The sequence below is a fragment of the Uranotaenia lowii genome, chromosome 3 (assembly GCF_029784155.1).
Source record: "Uranotaenia lowii strain MFRU-FL chromosome 3, ASM2978415v1, whole genome shotgun sequence".
Taxonomy (NCBI): Eukaryota; Metazoa; Arthropoda; class Insecta; order Diptera; family Culicidae; genus Uranotaenia; species Uranotaenia lowii.
The window spans coordinates 51895020-51913771 of NC_073693.1; the positions used below are offsets into that span (position 1 = coordinate 51895020).

Below are 18752 nucleotides of genomic sequence, written 5' to 3' on the forward strand. Positions count from 1 at the left end.
AGTTCTCTTTGTCTGATTCGTATCCCAAAGTCCCATTTTGAGTGTTGGAAATAGTGTTGAGAAAGCAAGGTCAATTTTCGTAAGAAACAAAACGTGTAACCGTTACACTGTAACGTTTTTCGTATCAGCCCTAGACACATCAGTTGAATATAGGAATACAGTTCCCAAATATAAAACCATCGGTATTAAGTGCAGAAATGTTGTCAAGTGTAGGATTTTGAACTTTTCTGGGAACAATTCCTTAGAAAAAACTTCACAAACTACAAAAAAGGTAAGTATGAATCTTTAATTTTATTAATAAAACTTGCGAACAATATACGGCGCTCTTTTCACATAGGTTCTCATCTGACATTAGTTTAGCACAATTGATATGAACTGAAGCAATCGATTTCCGCATCAAGAAGAGGAATAAAGTGAAACCTTAGAAGAAACGACTTAAAAAAAACTCCAAAAAAATGACAACCGTATTTTACAGCAGATGAAGGCTTGTTCTTCGATGGATCATGTCAAAACCTGTAAGCTTATGTGAAAAGCATTCCAGCCAGACTACTACCAGGACCGCGTTACGTACCCATGTAGATGGTAAGTGATACCGAGATTTTATTTCAGATAGTAAAATAAGTAATGTAGTGTTAGACGGGGCAAAACTCATAAAAAATTGAACGCAATTAATTTTTTTCAATCTCAAATCGATATGGATTCGAAAATAATAAAATTGAACCACCTTAATGAAAAATACAGACTTTCAAAGAGGCCCCTTTCGTTTTTTGGCATAGTTTTAATCAAATCTAAATCGTAACCGAGCAGACTCCGATGCCTCAATCGATAGCAAATAGTTACCAAAATGAGCTATCAATGTCAATATGATAACGGATGCCAACATTAGGTTTCATTCAAGTATCAGTATCTATGCTGAAATGTGATGGCAACCCGATACCCGAAGTAAAGCATCAATAATAAAATGATAGCACAATTAGGTGTTGATTTTATTACGACAGCTGAACAAGGCATCATTAAGGTTTCATTCATTTTCGCTGATCAAAAAAGAAAGATCAAAATGTTAGCATGATTTAGTATCCAACTTTCTGCGATGAAAAATCAGGTAATTCAGGTTATTAAAATGTTTTAACTGAAAACAAACACAATGATTTCTTATTCAGTTCCAACTGATAATTTTATATTTTCTCAATATTTTCTGATCTTATACAGCTTGCTTTGGAAGAAACATTTGAACGTTGCTCACAGACTTGAGTTTTAAGTTCAAAATTTAACCAAAATTACATCGCTAGCTTTGATATCTTTTGTGCGATCGATGCGACTCTGGTGCCGACATTGCCCATAAATCTAGCGAAAAATTGGAAAAGATTGTCCTGTCTGTATTAGTCTGTGCTATAAGCTTCAACTTCTAGGCAGAACGATCACTCAATCAAGGTGTTTTAAGTATCTTGGGGTTTGGTTTGATTCCAAGTGTACCTGGAGGGCCCATATTGAGTATCTGAAAGGAAAATCCCAACAAAGAATCATTTTTTTCTGATCAATCACTAGCACCTGGTGGGGAGCCCATCCACAAGATCTTTTAACCATTCTCTCAGTGATCGAATATGGTAGCTTCTGTTTCCAGTCAGTTGCCAGATCTCACCTTATCAAACTGGAGCGCATCCAATACCGTTGTCTCCGCATCGCTTTGGGGTGTATGCCCTCAACGCATAACATGAGTCTTGAAGTTTTGGCAGGCATACTACCTCTGAAAGATCGATTCAATTTACTATCACTCCGGTTCCTCATCAGGTGTGAGGTCATGAACCCATTGGTAATTGTGAATTTCGAAAGGTTACTTGAGCAAAATTTTCAAACCAGATTTATGGCTATATACCATGTCCTCATGTCAATGCAGATAAACCCTTCTTCGTATTCTCCAACTCGTGTTTGTAGCCCAGACTGCGATCATTCTTCTGTCCAGTTTGATTTGTCTATGCAGCAGGAAATTCTTGCTTGCGAGACCGCATCGTCCTCCTCTGAATCCAAGAATTTTCGGAGTTCACGTCGATGCTGATAAAATGTACTTTACCGATGGATCACGAAATATCTAGCGCCTCTCGCAGTCTCCAGTCACCATGCTCTGTATATGTAGCGGAGTTAGCAGCTATTCACTGGGCTTTGGACAGTGTCGTTTCACGGCCAGTTGGATACTACTATATTGTAACGGATAGTTTGAGCTCTGTTGAAGCAATCCATTCAATAAAACCGGGAAAGCACTCGCCATACTTCCTCGAGAAGATAAAGCATGGATCACTACAAAACTGGACGCATTAAAAGGGTCTATCTCGGAGCTATGTAAACGAAATAAAAATGTTTTGTGCTCAAATTGTAGGGTTTTTACTGCACTTTTGAGGAAAAATAATAAAAAAATTATTCCAATGTTGTTTTGATGAAATTTCGAACTTTTCGTCGAGAACCACTCATTTTAGTTTGGACACCCTATTCACTGACCTCAGCGGCCATTCACTGCCCTCAGCGTCCATTTTGTTCCACAATCTCTTCATCTCTGTTTCATCCCGAGTCGTCCTACCATTCTTCTTCATCTTCTGATTAACAATTGCTCACAATTTTTCGATAGGGCGGAATTGGGGGCAGTTGGGCGGGTTGACGTCCTTTTCGACAAAATCCACTAGTTGGCCCGATACCACTGTAGTACCTCTTCGCTATAGTGGCAGCTAGCTAAATCTAGCAAAAACTTTACTGGTTCTTTGTGAGATCTAACAAAAGGAAAAAAAACATTTTTCAGGCACTCCTCCTTGAACCGGGGGTTTTCGGCCGCAGCTCCAAATATCTTGCCAGATCAAACACTTTTCTGCAAAGTTATTGGCAAAAACTAATTTGAACTTGATGGGGACATCACTCCGACCAGTGGCTTTGTAAAATTTTTGGTCAGGAAGCCTCCTCAAATCAGATTTCGCGATTTTTGAACCAGACCACATCGGGTTTTTGAACGTGGGTGTCCAAAATTAATTTTCGTCTCGCGGCTTCTATCACGTGTAACTTTTTTGAAACAAAACTCTTGTAGGTCAAAGAATAAAACGCTTGAAGTTTTATAAAAAGCTTCTGTATTCTAAGACGTTTGTAATGAAACTTCTTTAGTGGGAGTGAATTGCCTCGCTTTTATATTTAACTTATAAATCACCGATTGCTATGATATCACCCCCTCTCAATTGGTCAACCCAAGGGAACTACGAAGTTTCTGGAACTGGATAGCTTATAATGGTTTCGTAAAAATATCGGCAATTTGTTCTCTAGTACGGATAGCTTCGACCTTCAGCCTTCCTTCCGCAATGTGGTCCCTTACAAAATGATGTTTCACGTCGATGTGTTTACTCCGCTTCGTCTCAAGGTTCTTGGCCATTCCTATACAGCCACGGTTGTCTTCGAAAATTACAGGTGGTGCTTCCGATGTGATATGAAGATCATCCAGAAGACCATTCAACCAAATAGCCTCTGCCGCCGCACTGCTCAGCGCCACATATTCGGCCTCGCTCGATGGTGTTGCCACGGTCGTCTGTTTCTTGCTGGACCAGGACACTGTGCATACAAAAACTTTAAAGGTGAAGCCACTAATCGATTTCCTGTCCACAGCATCAGCAGCCCAATCGGAATCTGCGTACCCCACGACTCTCGGTGCATTCGTGTTTCTGGTGAACTCCAAAACCATTTGCCCGGTGCCTCGCAAGTACCGTACAATCCGCTTCAAACATTGCCAGTGTTCTGTATTTGGACTCTGCTGGAACCTTCCCATGTAACCCATCGGAAAACAAACATCCGGCCGTACACACAGCATCAGATACATCAAGATGCCCAATAATTCACGATACGGTTCATCAGTCGATGTTCCTTCTTTCGTCAATTGTTGGCCTTTCTCCATTGGGGTTTTCACAGGATTACAATCTTGCAGCCCAAAACGATTTAGAATCCTTGTTACATGCGCTTCCTGGGACAACCTAAGGACACCACCTTCTCGATTGTAGGTTATCTTAACGCCAAGAAAGTGATGAGCCTCGCCACAATCCGTCATCTGGAACGCTTGAGATAGGTCCTTCTTCAGCTTCAAAATTGTATCACGTTTCCGGCCAATGATTAACAAATCATCAACGTACAGGATCAGATACCAGATATCATCCTCCATCACTTTCACGTACAAACAATACTCGTGAAGTGAGCGGACGAATCCCATCTTGAGCAACTGTTGATTAAATTTCTGATTCCAGCATCTCGGAGATTGCTTCAAACCATAAAGCGACTTAAGCAGCTTACAAACCATATTCGGCCGTACCTTGACACCATCGGGGACGGTCATGTAAATGCTTTCCTTAAGTTCGCCATGAAGGAAAGCCGTTTTCACATCTATCTGGTGAATGTGGTAGCCCTTTTGAACTGCTATGGCCAGCACTGTCCTTATTGTTGGAAGTTTGGCCACTGGTGCGTAAGTTTCGTCATAATCGATCCCTGGTTTCTGCAAGTAGCCCTTCACCACCAGGCGGGCTTTGAATCGAACCGGACGACCATCTTCATCTTCCTTCACGCAGAAGACCCACTTGGATTTCAAAGGCTTAACTCCTCGTGGACACGGCGTTAGATCCCACACGTGATTGGATTTTAACGATTGCAATTCGTCGTCCACAGCCTTCAACCAGTTGCATCGATCTTCTCGGTCATTAATATCGCCAAAAGATTCCGGTATATCTGTAGAGAATGGGCCAGCAGAATTTGCACTATAACTGGTAAAATAATTGAGGAACTTACCAGGGAGCCTGCACAGAAAAAAATTTTGACTATTACGTGTCACTGAAACTGCAACCTTTAAAATAAATCAATCTATAAATTATAAAACCTGTAATTTTAAATTGTTTTCACTGAAAGTTAACGAAGATTAATTTATTATTACAGCAAATGTCCTGTAAAAAAGTTGTACACTGAAAATTAAATGTCACGTAATTTGTTTTTCGACCTGTTAAATTACGGTAATTGTCCTGCTCCTTTTTGTTACATGACACTTACGTAATTTTACAGGAAATAATTTTTGCTGTGTGCGCTCCCGTTCGCTGCGCCTCAGCAACGTTTGTCCTCCGGACTCGTGCTGTTCTAAGTGCGAAGGGAGCGCTCCTGATGTTGCGTTCTCTGCACTCGAATCCTCACAAGCAACTTCGAATATTTCATCCTCTTCCTCATCAATGGGATCTTTGACACCGACATCAATATTGCCATCGCTTTGACCTGGAACCTCAAGCTCATCCCCCTCTCGCTCGGAAGGGAGTTGCACGACCAACGGCGACTTGGAGCTTTTCTTGACTTCAGCATATGGAAAACTCATTTCATCGAACCGTACGTCTCGAGCAATTCGCACCCTGCGAGCTTGCTCGTCCCACAACCGGTAGCCATTCGGCGCATAACCGATCATGACCATTTCGCGGCTCTTGTCGTCTAGTTTCTTCCGCTGTTGATTTGGAACCCAAACGTAAGCCCTACAGCCGAAAACTTTGAGTTTGCCTAGCGACGGTTTCTTGCTATACTAACATTCAGCCGGCGTGGTTGTGTTCGGTAGCGCCTTGGTAAGATTTCGATTTACCACATAGACCACCGACAGCACAGCTTCCGGCCACATCTCTTTCGGACTCAATCAGTACTGTTCGGACCCTCTCGATAACTGTTCGGTTGAACCGTTCAGCCACCCCGTTCTGCTGGGGCGTGTATGCAACCGTTGGCTCGATCTGGATCCCTTTCTGCGAGTAAAAATCTTTTTGATTATTCGAAAGATACTCACATCCTTGATCCATGGTAAATTTGGAAATCTTCGTGTTGAACATGGCGGTTGCCATTGCCTCGTATTCCCGAAAGCTCTTGAAAACCTCAGACTTTCGGCGCATCAAATAAACCACGGCAAAGTGTGTGTGGTCATCGATAAAGGAGACGAAATACCTTGAACCGTCCCAGGCTGGGGGATCAATAGGGCCGCATACATCCGAATGGATTCTCTCCAATGGCCTCGTTGCTCTGATTCGGGTACCGTTGAATGGCTCTCGACACATTTTCTCACGCACACAGGCATCGCACAACTCCAGACGATCTGCTTTGATGTCCATTCCGGTAGCCAGATTGTTCTTCACTATTGTTTGCATACCTTGTTGGCTCAGATGGCACAGGCGACGGTGCCAAAGAACATTAAGATTCGCCTCACATGCATTTGCCGACTTCTGCTCAACGAAAACTTCCAGTTCGTACAAACCACCACGTTGCTTGGCCGTTGCTACGATTTCTCCGCCTTTCTTGAGCACAGCTTGGTTTGGTCCAAAACTAACATGGATTCTAGCACTTGCCAGCTTTTTCACCGACATCAAGTTATCCCTCAACTCAGGAATGAAAAGCACGTTGTTGATTACCAAAGGGGTTCCTCTGTTGCTATGGCCACGAATTTTTCCGGTCACGTTGGCAACGATTGTTTGCCCATCCTTAGCAACGTTGATGACGACGGCATTTTTCAAACGGTTAGATTCGGAAAAAATGTCATCGCAATTGATCAGGTGGTCTCTCGATCCGGAATCCAGCTTGAAGATAAGCCTGCCTTCCTGTTTTGTAGAGCCTCCATGGTTTGCCAGAAAACTCACCGCCTTCCGCTGATTCGTAGAATTGGCCTCGTTCGCAACCTTTTCACGACAGTCCTTCTGAAGATGGCCTCGCTTGCCGCATTTGTAGCACTTCGGTTTGAATTTTCTGCCTTTTTTATTTTTTTTACTCGAAAATGCTGCTACCTTGCTTGTGCCCTCATCTTCATGTCGATCGGCCCGCTTTAAATCTTCCGCTAGCAATCGTTCTTTTACAACTTGCAGCGTCAGATCTTCTATTGCCAAGTTCTCCAGAGCCGTTACCAGAGGATCGAATGATTCAGGAAGCGTCTGGAATAACGAAATAACGGTTTCCGCTTCTTCGAGTTTGGCCCCCGCCGTCTTCATCTGCCGGGTGAGGTCCTCAAACGCGATAATGTACTCCTTCATCGAATCGCCTTCTTTCAGCTTCATTCGATTGAGCTGTTTTTGGAGTAAATTCTGGGTACCGATGGACTTCTTGGCAAACGTGTTCTCAAGCGCTTCCCACATGGCCTTCGCAGTGTTTTTCTCCCTGACAAACATTCGTTGGCAAGGAAAATCACGATGTGGGATTTCGCCTTTCGATCAGCCTCCTCGAACCGCCTTCTCCCCGCTTCATCCGCTGGTGCAACCTCCGTCAACGTCATCAGCACACCGGCCGAGTCCAGAAATGTTCTTACTCGAAAATTCCAATGTTGGAAACCCGGACCGCCGTTGTATTGCGGAATTCCGCACGCAGTGTTCGCAGTGGAGCCCATAACCTCTTGTAGGTCAAAGAATAAAACGCTTGAAGTTTTATAAAAAGGGATCTGTATTCTAAGACGTTTGTTATGAAACTACTTTAGTGGGAGTGAATTGCCTCGCTTTTATAATTAACTTATAAATCACCGATTGCTATGATATCAAAAACGAATCGTAATGACATTTTCAGCACTGATAGAGGAAACATTTCCGAACAAAGTACTGTCAAAACATTCCAGATCCGACAACTAGGAGCGCTATGGTATAACAAACAGTGCGTCCAGATTTCTGATGATCCATGCTTTACGTAATAATTTGAGTGCTTTATCAAAACGTCGCTTTACCATTACCTTTGTTTGGGCCTCACATTGCTCGATAGTGGGCAATGAGAAGGCAGACTCTCTGGCAAAGGTGGGCGCGATGGAAGGCGACACGTATCGACGTGAAATCGTCTTTAAAGAAACTCTCTTGTCAACTGGCAGCGCAAATGGGACGAGGATGAGTTGGGTCGGTGGCTCCACTCGATTATCCCAAAGGTAAGCCTTAAACCCTGGTTCAATAGATTGGACCTGAGTCGGGATTTTATTAGTATGTTTTCCCGTCTCATGTCCAATCATTATTTCTTAGATGCGGTACTCTATCGTTTTGACATTGCTGGCAGCAATTTGTGTGGTTGCGACCAAGGTTACCATGACATCGAGCATATTGTTTGGTCGTGTGAGGTCCATCTTGTCGCCAGAACGAATTTAATAGACTCCCTTCGGGCCCGAGGAAAACCGCCTAATGTTCCAGTGAGAGATGTACTAGCTGTGCTAGATTTGGACTACATGTTCGAAATCTACCCTTTTCTAAAAGCTCGATAGATCTTCGTTTATAATTTTTTTTTTCATATTTCCCTTTCTATTTTTCTTTCTTCTCTCACAAAGTGGTAAGTTAAGCCAACAATTGTAAACAACCAAAATCGATTTTGGCTCCTTAAAAGCCTAAAGGTATGAGCCGTTTTAAATAAATAAATTGTAAAAAAAAGATCTGGTCCTTCCGGTAACTGAAAAATGTATCGGGCCTTCAAATAGCAAAGGGTTAAATAAATGTTTTTAGCAATCTTGTAGGGAAGTTTTCGGATGAAATTATTAAACCACACATCAATTCGAATCCAACTAAACAAATTGCGAATACTTTTTTGTTTTATTTTCCTTCCTTCGTTCTCTATCGGGATTGCTTCGGGCAATTGCTTCTTTTTTTTTCTCATGTATATTTTTATTTTCTTCGTTTTGTGTGTGTGTTTTTATTTTTCTTTCTTCAATTTATACTTTTTTTTTTGCATATTGACTGCTTGAATACATATTTTGGCGATTGTTTTAAGAAACAAAAAAATCATAGTAATAATACAAATAAAATGACTTTTTGTTATCTTTAGTTGTATTCGATAAGAGGCTTACTTTTTGTGTTTCTGTTTTTTTTTTTCGTTTTTCTATATGGTTGGTATTTTCTGCTTTTATTTTTGTTTTTTCTGTACTATGGCATTTTTGTTTGGTAGTATTTTTTTCTCTGTTATAGTAGAACTTGGTTTCTATGATGTTTAGTTGTTTTAATTTTTGGTTTACTGATTAAAGTTTTAGTGTCCAGGGGGTGTATTTTTTTCGTTCAAAATTTGTTAGATGCTGTTGCTTCGTTTGTGTTTGTGAGGGCAGGTGACGTTTTTTTTCTTGTATTTGTGAGAAATAATGGTAACCTAATGATGGATTTTGTGCTTCGTTTATGCTATTTCTTTATTGGGTTGGTTCACTATTTGAAACAAACTTAAAGTTTGGGGAAACTCGTTGAACGACTCACTTCGTCTTCCATCATTCCATGCATGCAAAAAGTCACGCGAAGGATGAGTTTAACTAATTTGGACCGTTATCCGGAATGAATCATTTGAGATATTGGTGATACCATCATAAGTCTTTCAGAGACTTAACCAAAAAATATGTAACCGCAATTAATTTCGGCCGTTTTCTAAATGAACAGATGTTTCACTGCAAATTTACATGCTGTCAACATAAATTTACATCAAACTTAATTTGGTTCAAAAAATAGGTGTAACCCACTAAGGTCCGTTTGTGATTATTGAGTCATAAAAATGTTTGATTAATAAAATATTTAAGTCATCGGCATCCGAGTCGTCCACGAGCTGCTGCCCTATTTCAGATTTTGTTTGTAATTTTGATTGGTTTAAGTATAGTTTCGTAAGTTGTATTTGTGTGAATACCCCGCTATAAGATGGTCCGATTAAAATTTGTAACTTTCTACGCGGTAATTTGCTGGCCCTTTCTAATAACACTATGTTAGGTCCGATACCTGTACTCGCTCCTCGAGGTTTTTTTTTCAAATGTTAGCAACTCTTCGGGGTTCTTTTTTTTGGGAAAAGTGTATTCAGTAACTTTTTTCCTCTATGCGGAGTTATGTTATCTAGAGGTTTGTTTTTTTTTGTTAGTGTGTTTGCTGCTAATTTCATCGTCTTACGCAATTCGTTACAATTCACTTGGTTTTTCATCTCAACTTTCAACTTTTTTTTACCTTTTTCTTCTTTTTTGATATTTGCATTTCACTAAATAATACAAGTTTTTTCGCTTGTGGTATATATATTTTTAGATGTATATATATAATATTCAGTCAAACTGTGAAACAAAATAAACAAAAAAATAACTATCTCAAATAAACGGGAAATCGAAACAACACAATGGCATCACGTATTTCTTACAACGAAAAAATTCAGCTCAAAAACAAGCTGGGTGTGAACAATATTTAGGGAATTGCTTGAAATGGTCGATTCCAACAGAAAAAGATTGGGTAACAAAAAGTTCGGTGAAACGTAAGCAGCACACTTCTTGGAAAGTTGTGTCTCTTATTTGTTTTTGGAGCAATATAGAATCACTGGTTGGTAGTTTTATTGATTTTTTTTTCAAACTTTTTTTTAGTTGATTTTCTCCCTTCCTAAGATAATACTCACAAATCACTACCAACTGCTGGGGGTTTTTGTGTGACCATCAGGATCGTTCGAAGAAGATGATGAATTTACGATTTACCAGAACGTGAAACCGGCCCCGTTGCCACCGTGGAGGAAATTGTTCTTCTTCTTGGTCATCACAACCTGTTGACCTTGCATGGCAGCCATTTGGGCAGCGTTAGGGGCGATTCCAGGCGGCGGAGGAGGAATGCTGGCGGACCCACCGGTTTTACCGAAACGAGCACCGGCATCGTACATGGCACCCTGTAAGTAATTTTTCAAAATGATTTCTTATTAGCTCAATCGATAGAATTTTAGCTTGTAGGTCATTGATCACAAGTTCAAGCCCGAAAATAGGCCTGATTAACTAAAACAAGTTTATTTACCTGAACGGGATAGATTGGTGTCTGGTGGTAAACCTGCTGCGGTTGACCCTGGTGTGTCGGTGGCCCAGCAGCAATCTGATACTGGTACATGGTGCCCGGGTGAACGACCGTCTGGGTTGGGATCGCGGTGATGGTACCGGACGGCTGGGACACGGCCGCAGCATACGGTGGTGGTGGCGGAAGATGAGAGGGCGCAAACTGCATCGGGGCGGCAGCCGGTGGCGGTGCCGACGGATTGACGCTCCAACCGTTGGCAGCATAGAATGGCTGCTGATGGACCAGCCCCGGCGGGTAAGGCGAGTAACCAGCGGGAGTCATGCTAGTCATCACGGAACTGTACGACGGGGGCAACTGAGCGTGTGCCGGTATCTGGAAGATAAGGACAGAGGAGGTGGCCGTATTAGCAGCAGTCTATTAGAAATGGTAAATTGCAATCACTCCTGGTATCTCCAAATGCTATCGTTTCCTACTTTTTCATAGATTACTCCATCGGACCCAGGATTAAAAAACTCACATAGTCGCGAATTCTGGTAAGACCGAAAGAGAAGGAGTCAAATACGTATCCAGTTCAACCAAACGGCGTCAAATACCGAGGAATTCGCACATTCGAATTTCCCTGACATCAAGAGCTGGTAGTCTACCGCACAATCGACCGATATTGGACGTGTGATGACTTGGACATTGGACATACAGGTAAGTCTATTTTATGATTGAAGCATATCTATAATATCTAAATCACTAAATGTGTTTCCAATTGGCCGAGTTCTCCACTACCTTGGAAAAGTAGAACCCTTTTGTAATCAGCTATCAAAATATGAGTTGTAAAAAATGCTTATTGAAGTTGGTAGCACTAAAGAAAGCAAACGCCATTGCCTCCGGCAGAAAATTTATGTTCGAATATCGCGTTTACATTCCTGCAGGATGTACATTAGACTAAGTCGATTTGGGATCATTTTCGAATTCCTCAAAGCCTGGGGTCTTAAAAGCTTCGTTTTGGTCCAAAACTCATCCATGATTTTTTGTAGAATTTTTAAGTAACGTTTACATGAGTAAATTTGAACTTTTAGGTTTGTATGGGAAAATTGAATTTTTTGTTCTGAAAAATCAACATCGTTTTTGTTTCTTCTGTGGAACCGAGCCAGCTGACAGTTTTTGTGCCAATTTATAAAATTCTTAAGGGAAATTTTCCTCTGAACAACTTTGTCGAAGACCGTAACTTCGTATCTTATTAGGCAAAAAGGTTATTAGATGTTGTATGGGTATATGTCTTTTCGCATTGATAAACAACAAATTCAATTGACATCACTGCAGGGCGCCTAGCGAGGTATTGCATGACTACGTTTCTTGCGATACTTCGCGGGGCTCCAGCAGTGATGTCAATTGAATTTGTTGTTCATCAGTGCGAAAAGACATACCTCTGTTAAACAGCTAATAACTTTTTTGACTACGAAGTTACGGTCTTCGACAAAGTTGTTCCCATCCCAATTTTCCCATACAAACTTAAAAGTTCAAATTTACTCATGTAAACGTTACTTGAAAATTCTACAAAAAATCATGGATGAGTTTTGGACCAAAACGAAGCTTTTAAGACCCCAGGGTTTGAGAAATTCAAAAATGACTCCAAATCGACTCAGTATAATGTACAACATTTTTTTCCAAATTAAGGAAGTTTTGTAAAAAAAATCATGCTATCGTGAAATAATCGAACTGGTGAGCTTTTTTGCCATTCCATCAGAAAGATATAAGCACTGATAAGATATAAGTATCGATCATGTCAAAAAAATCACAGCTCGTTAAGACGCTGAGTACGGGGGGTTTTTGTAGTTGGCAAATCTGATTCTATTAGGGAACATCCATAAATGACGTAGCATTGGGGGGGGGGAGCGGGGGTTTGACTTTGTGTGACGATGTGTGACGAGAGGGGGGGTAGGGGTTCAAATAAAGCTACGTAGCTTTAATTAAATATCGAAAAAAAAAAAATAATTAAAATTGATTTGAGTAATTTTCACTTTCACGCGCCCCTTGGTTGTGCGTTTTCGATACATTCGCATACAGTCTCAGATTTTCTATTCTCTCCCTCTCTTTTGGACGAAAACGTCAAGTCTGTCGCCGCCGTCGCCACGATCGACGCCCAACACGAGAGAGGCAAAAGAGAAGAAGTTAATGATGGTTTCCGTCTGAGCGATTTAATTAAAAACCGATTTTAAAAAATGGGGGGGGGGGGGGTTATTGAAGCTACGTTATTATCCAGGGGGGGGTCTATGACTTTGTGACGAAATGCTACGAGGGGGGAGGAGGGGGTATAAAAACTAAAAAAAAAGCTACGTCATTTATGGATGTTCCCTTACCTCCGTCGTGGCAGATTTGGGTTTGGGGGGGGGGGGGGGGGGGGGGTTTGGTAAGTTAAAAGCGGAGAACTGTTTTGTTAGGGGGTAGTTTTTTTTCATGCAGCGAAAAAGTTTTTTAGGACAAGAAATTTTCCTTTGTTTAGTGGCTAAACAAAGGAAAATTACTTTGATTCTGGGGCAAATAATAAAACCTTTGTTTTTAATCTACTTTCCTTTATTTCAAAGAATTTTTCACCTTTAAATTTAAAAAATTTCTTTGATTCAAAGTATTTTTTTAATTCAAAGAATAAATCCTTTGTTTCAAAATTTTTTCTTTAGAATCAAACTCATAATACATTGTATCGAATAAAAAACAGTTTGTTTCAAAAGAATATATTTTTTTGAATTAAAATCAATTTTATTTTGTTTTTTTTTTATTTCCATTTTATTGTGTTATCAGATTTTGGGGGATGAGTTCTCTTGCTAAAGCTAACTTTGGGCTTAGCCATCAATAAGCAAACTTGTAGGGAGGAAGTTTTATTCGGGTTGGTGGGGAAAGTTCTCAAGTTCTCAAGGGAAAGTTTTTGAGGTTCAATGTAAGAAACGATCTGGACAGATTTCAACACAATTTATTTTGTTGTATGTATTTTGAGGAAGGTTTAAATATATTATGTTAAAACTTTTTTTAAACCTTCGAGAATCAATATTTAACAATAAAGAGAGAGATGGGGGGGAAGGTATTTATCAATATTACGTTATCTAAATAGGGCGGGGGTACGTTGCTGTGTTACGATTAGTGACGTGCGTTACGTAATCAATGAATGTCGCCTTAGTTATGGGTTCTATACCTCATTTAATAGGAGGCTCTCGATTCAGTTCGATAATAATCAGTCGATTTAGGAAAATCTAACGCGTTTGAGGTTAAAATTGATCCTAAGTCTCATGCAAAATTTAGTTCAGATTAGATCACGGAAAGGAGTCGCACTAAGAGCCTGAAACTCATATATAATTTTGAGATATTTTGTTCGAGAGGAACATGATAAACTAAACTTGTCAACAATAATCCTGGAATCTATCTGACTTTCTATCTCTATCTATATTCTCTAGAGTTATGATAAAAAGGATATTAAGCTTTAAAATTAGCTTTCGAAGAATCAAAAGTATACCGTAATTTTCATTAATTGACTTCACAGAAGCCTGATCAATTTTGTGTTATAAGGTACACAGGGGTAGGTGTGGACGGTTTTTCGTATAGTTGAACTTTAAAAAATCAGCAGTGGATAAATTTTGATAAAATGACGTTCATTGTGATGCAGAATATGTTGTTTACAAACGCTGAAGAGATGATCTTCATAGAAGCAAAGCGAGAAAAGTTATCACGTTAATTGTTATGGACTGCTGGTGTCTTCACTTATCCCGCTTTATGAGGTATCTAAGTGTGGACGGTAGATTTTCCCTTTGATTTGTCAGGAAATTTTCAACAAATTTTTGTTTTCTTTGTTCAAAACATAACTTTATTGCTCGAACCGTCCAAAATTTGAAAAAGTTCATGGTACTATTAGCAAGGCATCTTTCAATGATTATTGTGTAAAATTTATGTTGCAACACACGATTTGATCGAAAATATATATATTTATTCCAGAACAAACAAGTACTTTACCCAACTTTTCATGATCCGAATGCTAAATATAGCTAAATTGTATTGGACGAAGGACAGAAATTTGAAAAAAAGGTGTAAACATCAAGTCTGTATAACGCCGTCCCCACTTAGGGGTACAGGAGGGTCTGGAGAATTATTTTTTTTTGTAAATAAACTCTTTTTTTTTCTTCATTTTTAACCGACGTTTCTTTTCCTACTGGTTGTTTCGAATGTAAGCATTGTTTCAGGAACGCCTTGTTCGACTCTAGCCAGCCGCACAAAATATTCTAATGTTTGTAAACAAACTCATTGAACCTCCTCGCGCACTTCTTGTCTACTTACTGTGAAAGTAAGAAAATTTCGTGTTTCTAATAACCTTGCTTCACACCATGGTTTATGACCATTAAATTGTCACGTGTTGGGGTAAAAGGTCCAATATTTTTTTTTTTAAATTTATTTATTTGTTCTCACTCTTGAATTTTCAAATAAAAATATTTCTTTATTTAGCTATAGAAAATGGATACTTACTTGACTGTTCATGTATTGCTGATATGCCGCTGATTGAGCTGCATCATACGGATAACCTGAAATATTTAAAGCAAAAAATCAGTTTAGATATTTTTATTCACATAGGTTTGTACGATAAGTTGAATAGCTAAAACATGATTTGGCTTCTACTCCTATGCAAGTATCTCGAATAGGAAATTAATTGTTTGCCAGAAAAACTGAAATGGGATTTTTTTTAAGTTTCAAAATTTCATTTATTATTTTTACTTTTTTTCATTCTACGTGATAATTGAGAATGTACTAGTTGTTATTTAGTAGTAAAAGTTGTTATTTAATGGAAACTGAAACGCTGTAAACACCTACTCAAACAGAATCGTTTTAATACTCAACGATTGAAATAAAGGTCATTGGGAAAGTTAAATGTTTTTGTGCATCAAATTGTATTTTTTCGAAATTTCAGCAGTGATTCATGCAACCGAATTGAAAAAAGATTGACAATTTGATAAGAAGATTCGTTTAATAGCACCTGAGATAAGGTACTTCTAAAAATCTAAACGTTGATTGATTCATCACTTTGCTTCGGTTCTTCTAATTGCAGCTGGCAAATGCAACTCTAGCGTTACGCCCCCCACTGCGATGGGAGAAATGTTCGAAACACTCTTGATGCACAACGAACCGAGGAATTGTCAATTTTCGCATCGAAAAATGCACTTTTCGACGTCCCGGAAGTCAATCCGACCATTTCGAACAACCACTGATGAAATAATTTTCCCAAGAATGTTAATTACGACGTGAGGGTGAGTAGTCATGTTTTTTTCGCCATCGCGCCAAGCACAAAAGCTGCAATTTCAGCTTCTGCTTGATACCTACCATTATTCACTTTGTTATTCATGATTATTGGAATTATCGGTCGTTTTGCTAATATTGTTAACTTGTAAATTTGTAACTATATTAAATTGTTTATACTATATAAGTTAAAAGTAAATACAAAATTTCGATTTCAAAGACTATCTTTTCTGCCTCCCTTTTAATAGTAACTCTTTCTGAATATCGATTTGTTGTTTGTCTCTTTGGATTGGATGGCCAAAATGTCAGAACTCAGCAGCAGTTTGGCAAAACTGCTTGTCTGTATATGTTGTCTCTTTTCAGCACCCGCTCATCTTTCGGTTGAAAGGAGACGGATAGCCGCAACCACTGCGATGTTTTCATGATGCGATTATGATCATTGACGATGTATCAGGGGTAGGTTGAAAGCAAATAATAGGAAACTCACCGAGAAATTTTCGCTAGGCCTGCCCTTTTTGTGTAGTTAGCAAAAAAAGTGTTCTTTAATGTTCGGGAGTTCATTGAAGACTAGTAAAAATTTTAAGAATCGCTCAACACATCCTTTTTAAGGATTGCTTTGCTTCACAATCTGTTTTTTTTTCACAATCTGATTTGTTACAAAATCTGAGAAATACAAATAAAATTGAAAATGGGTTGATTTATCAGAATCACTTACCTACCACTGCCCTTATTCGCATTTGAGTCCCATGTGAATTTTATAATTTTAGAGTTATCGATGGCAAACGCTTCCTTGTGGTCCAATTAACATATAAAACAAGTTTTTGTTCGAAGTTTGTTTCCAAATTTTGGAAAAAAATTTGACCCCTGGTGTGTGAAAAAAATTTGCATATGAGTCGCCATGAACAAAATTCAGCTCTAGAGCATTACAATTGAAGGAAACTGTAGATAGAAAATTAAGTAAATCAATAATTTAATACTAAAACATGAATTTACATATGGTCGGGATTCGACCAGACCGAACTGAACGCCATCAGCATTTTTTCGAGTCACTTAAGTTTGATGTACGAATAATTTCAATTATATACGATTTCCGTAAATTTTAACGACCAAAACCAATATCTTATAATCCAAGAAACACGACCCAGTGAGTTATTTTAGTTTTTTCGGTGTCGCATAAAAATGACATGAGTTTCAAAATCGGCACTTTAAAATTTTTCTCATGGCGTTCAGTTCGGTCTGGTCGAAGCCCGGCCATATAAATTGAACGTGATTCCGAAGAAATCTGTTTCTTAATCAAAAAACATTAATAAGTAACAGGTAAACTCTCCCAAAATAGGTTTTTCGACAAAAATCAATCGATGAACAACGCTCAATAGATTATACAGCCTTCGGCCAGGATGGACCTTCCGTGGGTAATTTTGATGATCTAATGTTTGATCGATAAGTGGTACTTAAAGTGTTGTTCCGAATACAAATAAAAAACTTTTTTTAATTGCTTTTTCTGTATCCACAACAATATCGATTTAAATAAGTTTTGATTCAGAATATTTCGAAAACTTACTTTAGCACAAAAGAGTTAAGAATATTCGCATATGAGTCACATGAGTATTTTATTGTAAATTCTTCGTAAATACTAGTTTAGAATTATGTAAGTACTTCAAAAGTAAACAAATGTATTCTTTGAAGTTTTTTTTCTATCCGAACTGATAGGTATTACCAACAATTTGTTGGCAACAAACGATGCATACGATTGTTTTCATGAAAACAAGCTTCAAACTTTACAAGCGTTTTTCTCGGTTTGCAGTTTTTACACAAGGGACTCATATGCGAATATTTATGTAGGGTGGCAACAGAAACATCTCTGATCTCTCAGATTCAAATTCCTCATAACTGATACATTTTTAATTTTAATTGGAATAGAAAAAAGTAGCATTCATTACTAGTTGTAACATGTCATATTTATACGCATTATTTGAAAAAAAAAAAACGCTTTCCAAAATCGAATTTTAGCCTAAAATATTGCTCGATTTCCAAAAGAATCGAACATAAATTTGACGAGTTTCCATACAAGTTATTTCGAATAATGTGACTGATTATTTGAACAATAGGATCCCTCAATTTTCATAAATCACAATTTTCTTTCAAATCCCAAACATATCGTTCTAAATTTCATAACTATATTCTAGACAATGCGTTTACACGGTTCAGTCGATTGAGGGATTGAGGTTAAGCGAACTGTTTTACCTTTCTTGGGGGAGACCCGCATGTGATGGACATCATACAGAGAAGAAGATGGAGAAGGATCTGCCTGTTCGACATAATACGAAACATCAACTATCGAGTTTACTCGTTTCACAAACTGTTTAGATTGCTATTTATAATTCCTAACTTTGTCTTCAACCGTCTTTAACGGGATCGTCTGCCGTTGCCATCATCAAGTTTGATCATTGAATCAGCGCCGTCGTCAGTGCGTGCGGTTTCTCGTCTCGAAAAGAAAATGTCAAATAAAACAGAATAGCACTTTACTCGCATGCATTCGTCACACTACAACTGATCTCCATTTGGAGGTGGACTGCCTACGAATACGGCAAAACAAAATGTTCGCACAGAAGTATGCGAGCACCACACAACTTCAAGAGGAAAGATCTATAAATGCCGCCGTCGCCGTCGCGAAGAGAAAGGAAAACAAGCGCAGCAGCTTATTCCCATCATCATCATCATCATCATCGTCGTCGTCGTCGTTCA

The 18752-nt window shown here is 39.0% G+C and overlaps 1 protein-coding gene across 1 annotated transcript; it reads right to left on the reverse strand.

Annotated features, from left to right (window-relative positions):
- Positions 1-8525: 8525 nt before the first annotated feature.
- On the reverse strand, positions 8526-16314 carry LOC129751677 (DAZ-associated protein 2). The gene is made up of 4 exons (XM_055747334.1): positions 16092-16314; positions 15243-15298; positions 10749-11117; positions 8526-10626 (listed from the first exon to the last, which is right to left on the reverse strand). Exons 1-4 carry the CDS (start codon positions 16111-16113, stop codon positions 10438-10440), a joined length of 636 nt encoding a protein of 211 aa, XP_055603309.1. The 5' UTR covers positions 16114-16314; the 3' UTR covers positions 8526-10437.
- Between the last annotated feature and the right edge of the window lie 2438 nt (positions 16315-18752).

What these genes read in the sequence shown, in the direction of transcription:
- LOC129751677 (XM_055747334.1), bottom strand. Translation starts at nt 16,113, where the DNA reads ATGAATAACAAAGTGAATAATG. An exon ending in GAATAACAAAGTGAATAATG is followed by an intron (nt 15,299 to 16,091) that starts GTAGGTATCAAG and finishes TAAATATTTCAG; the next exon opens with GTTATCCGTATGATGCAGCT. An exon ending in CACCAATCTATCCCGTTCAG is followed by an intron (nt 10,627 to 10,748) that starts GTAAATAAACTT and finishes AATTACTTACAG; the next exon opens with GGTGCCATGTACGATGCCGG.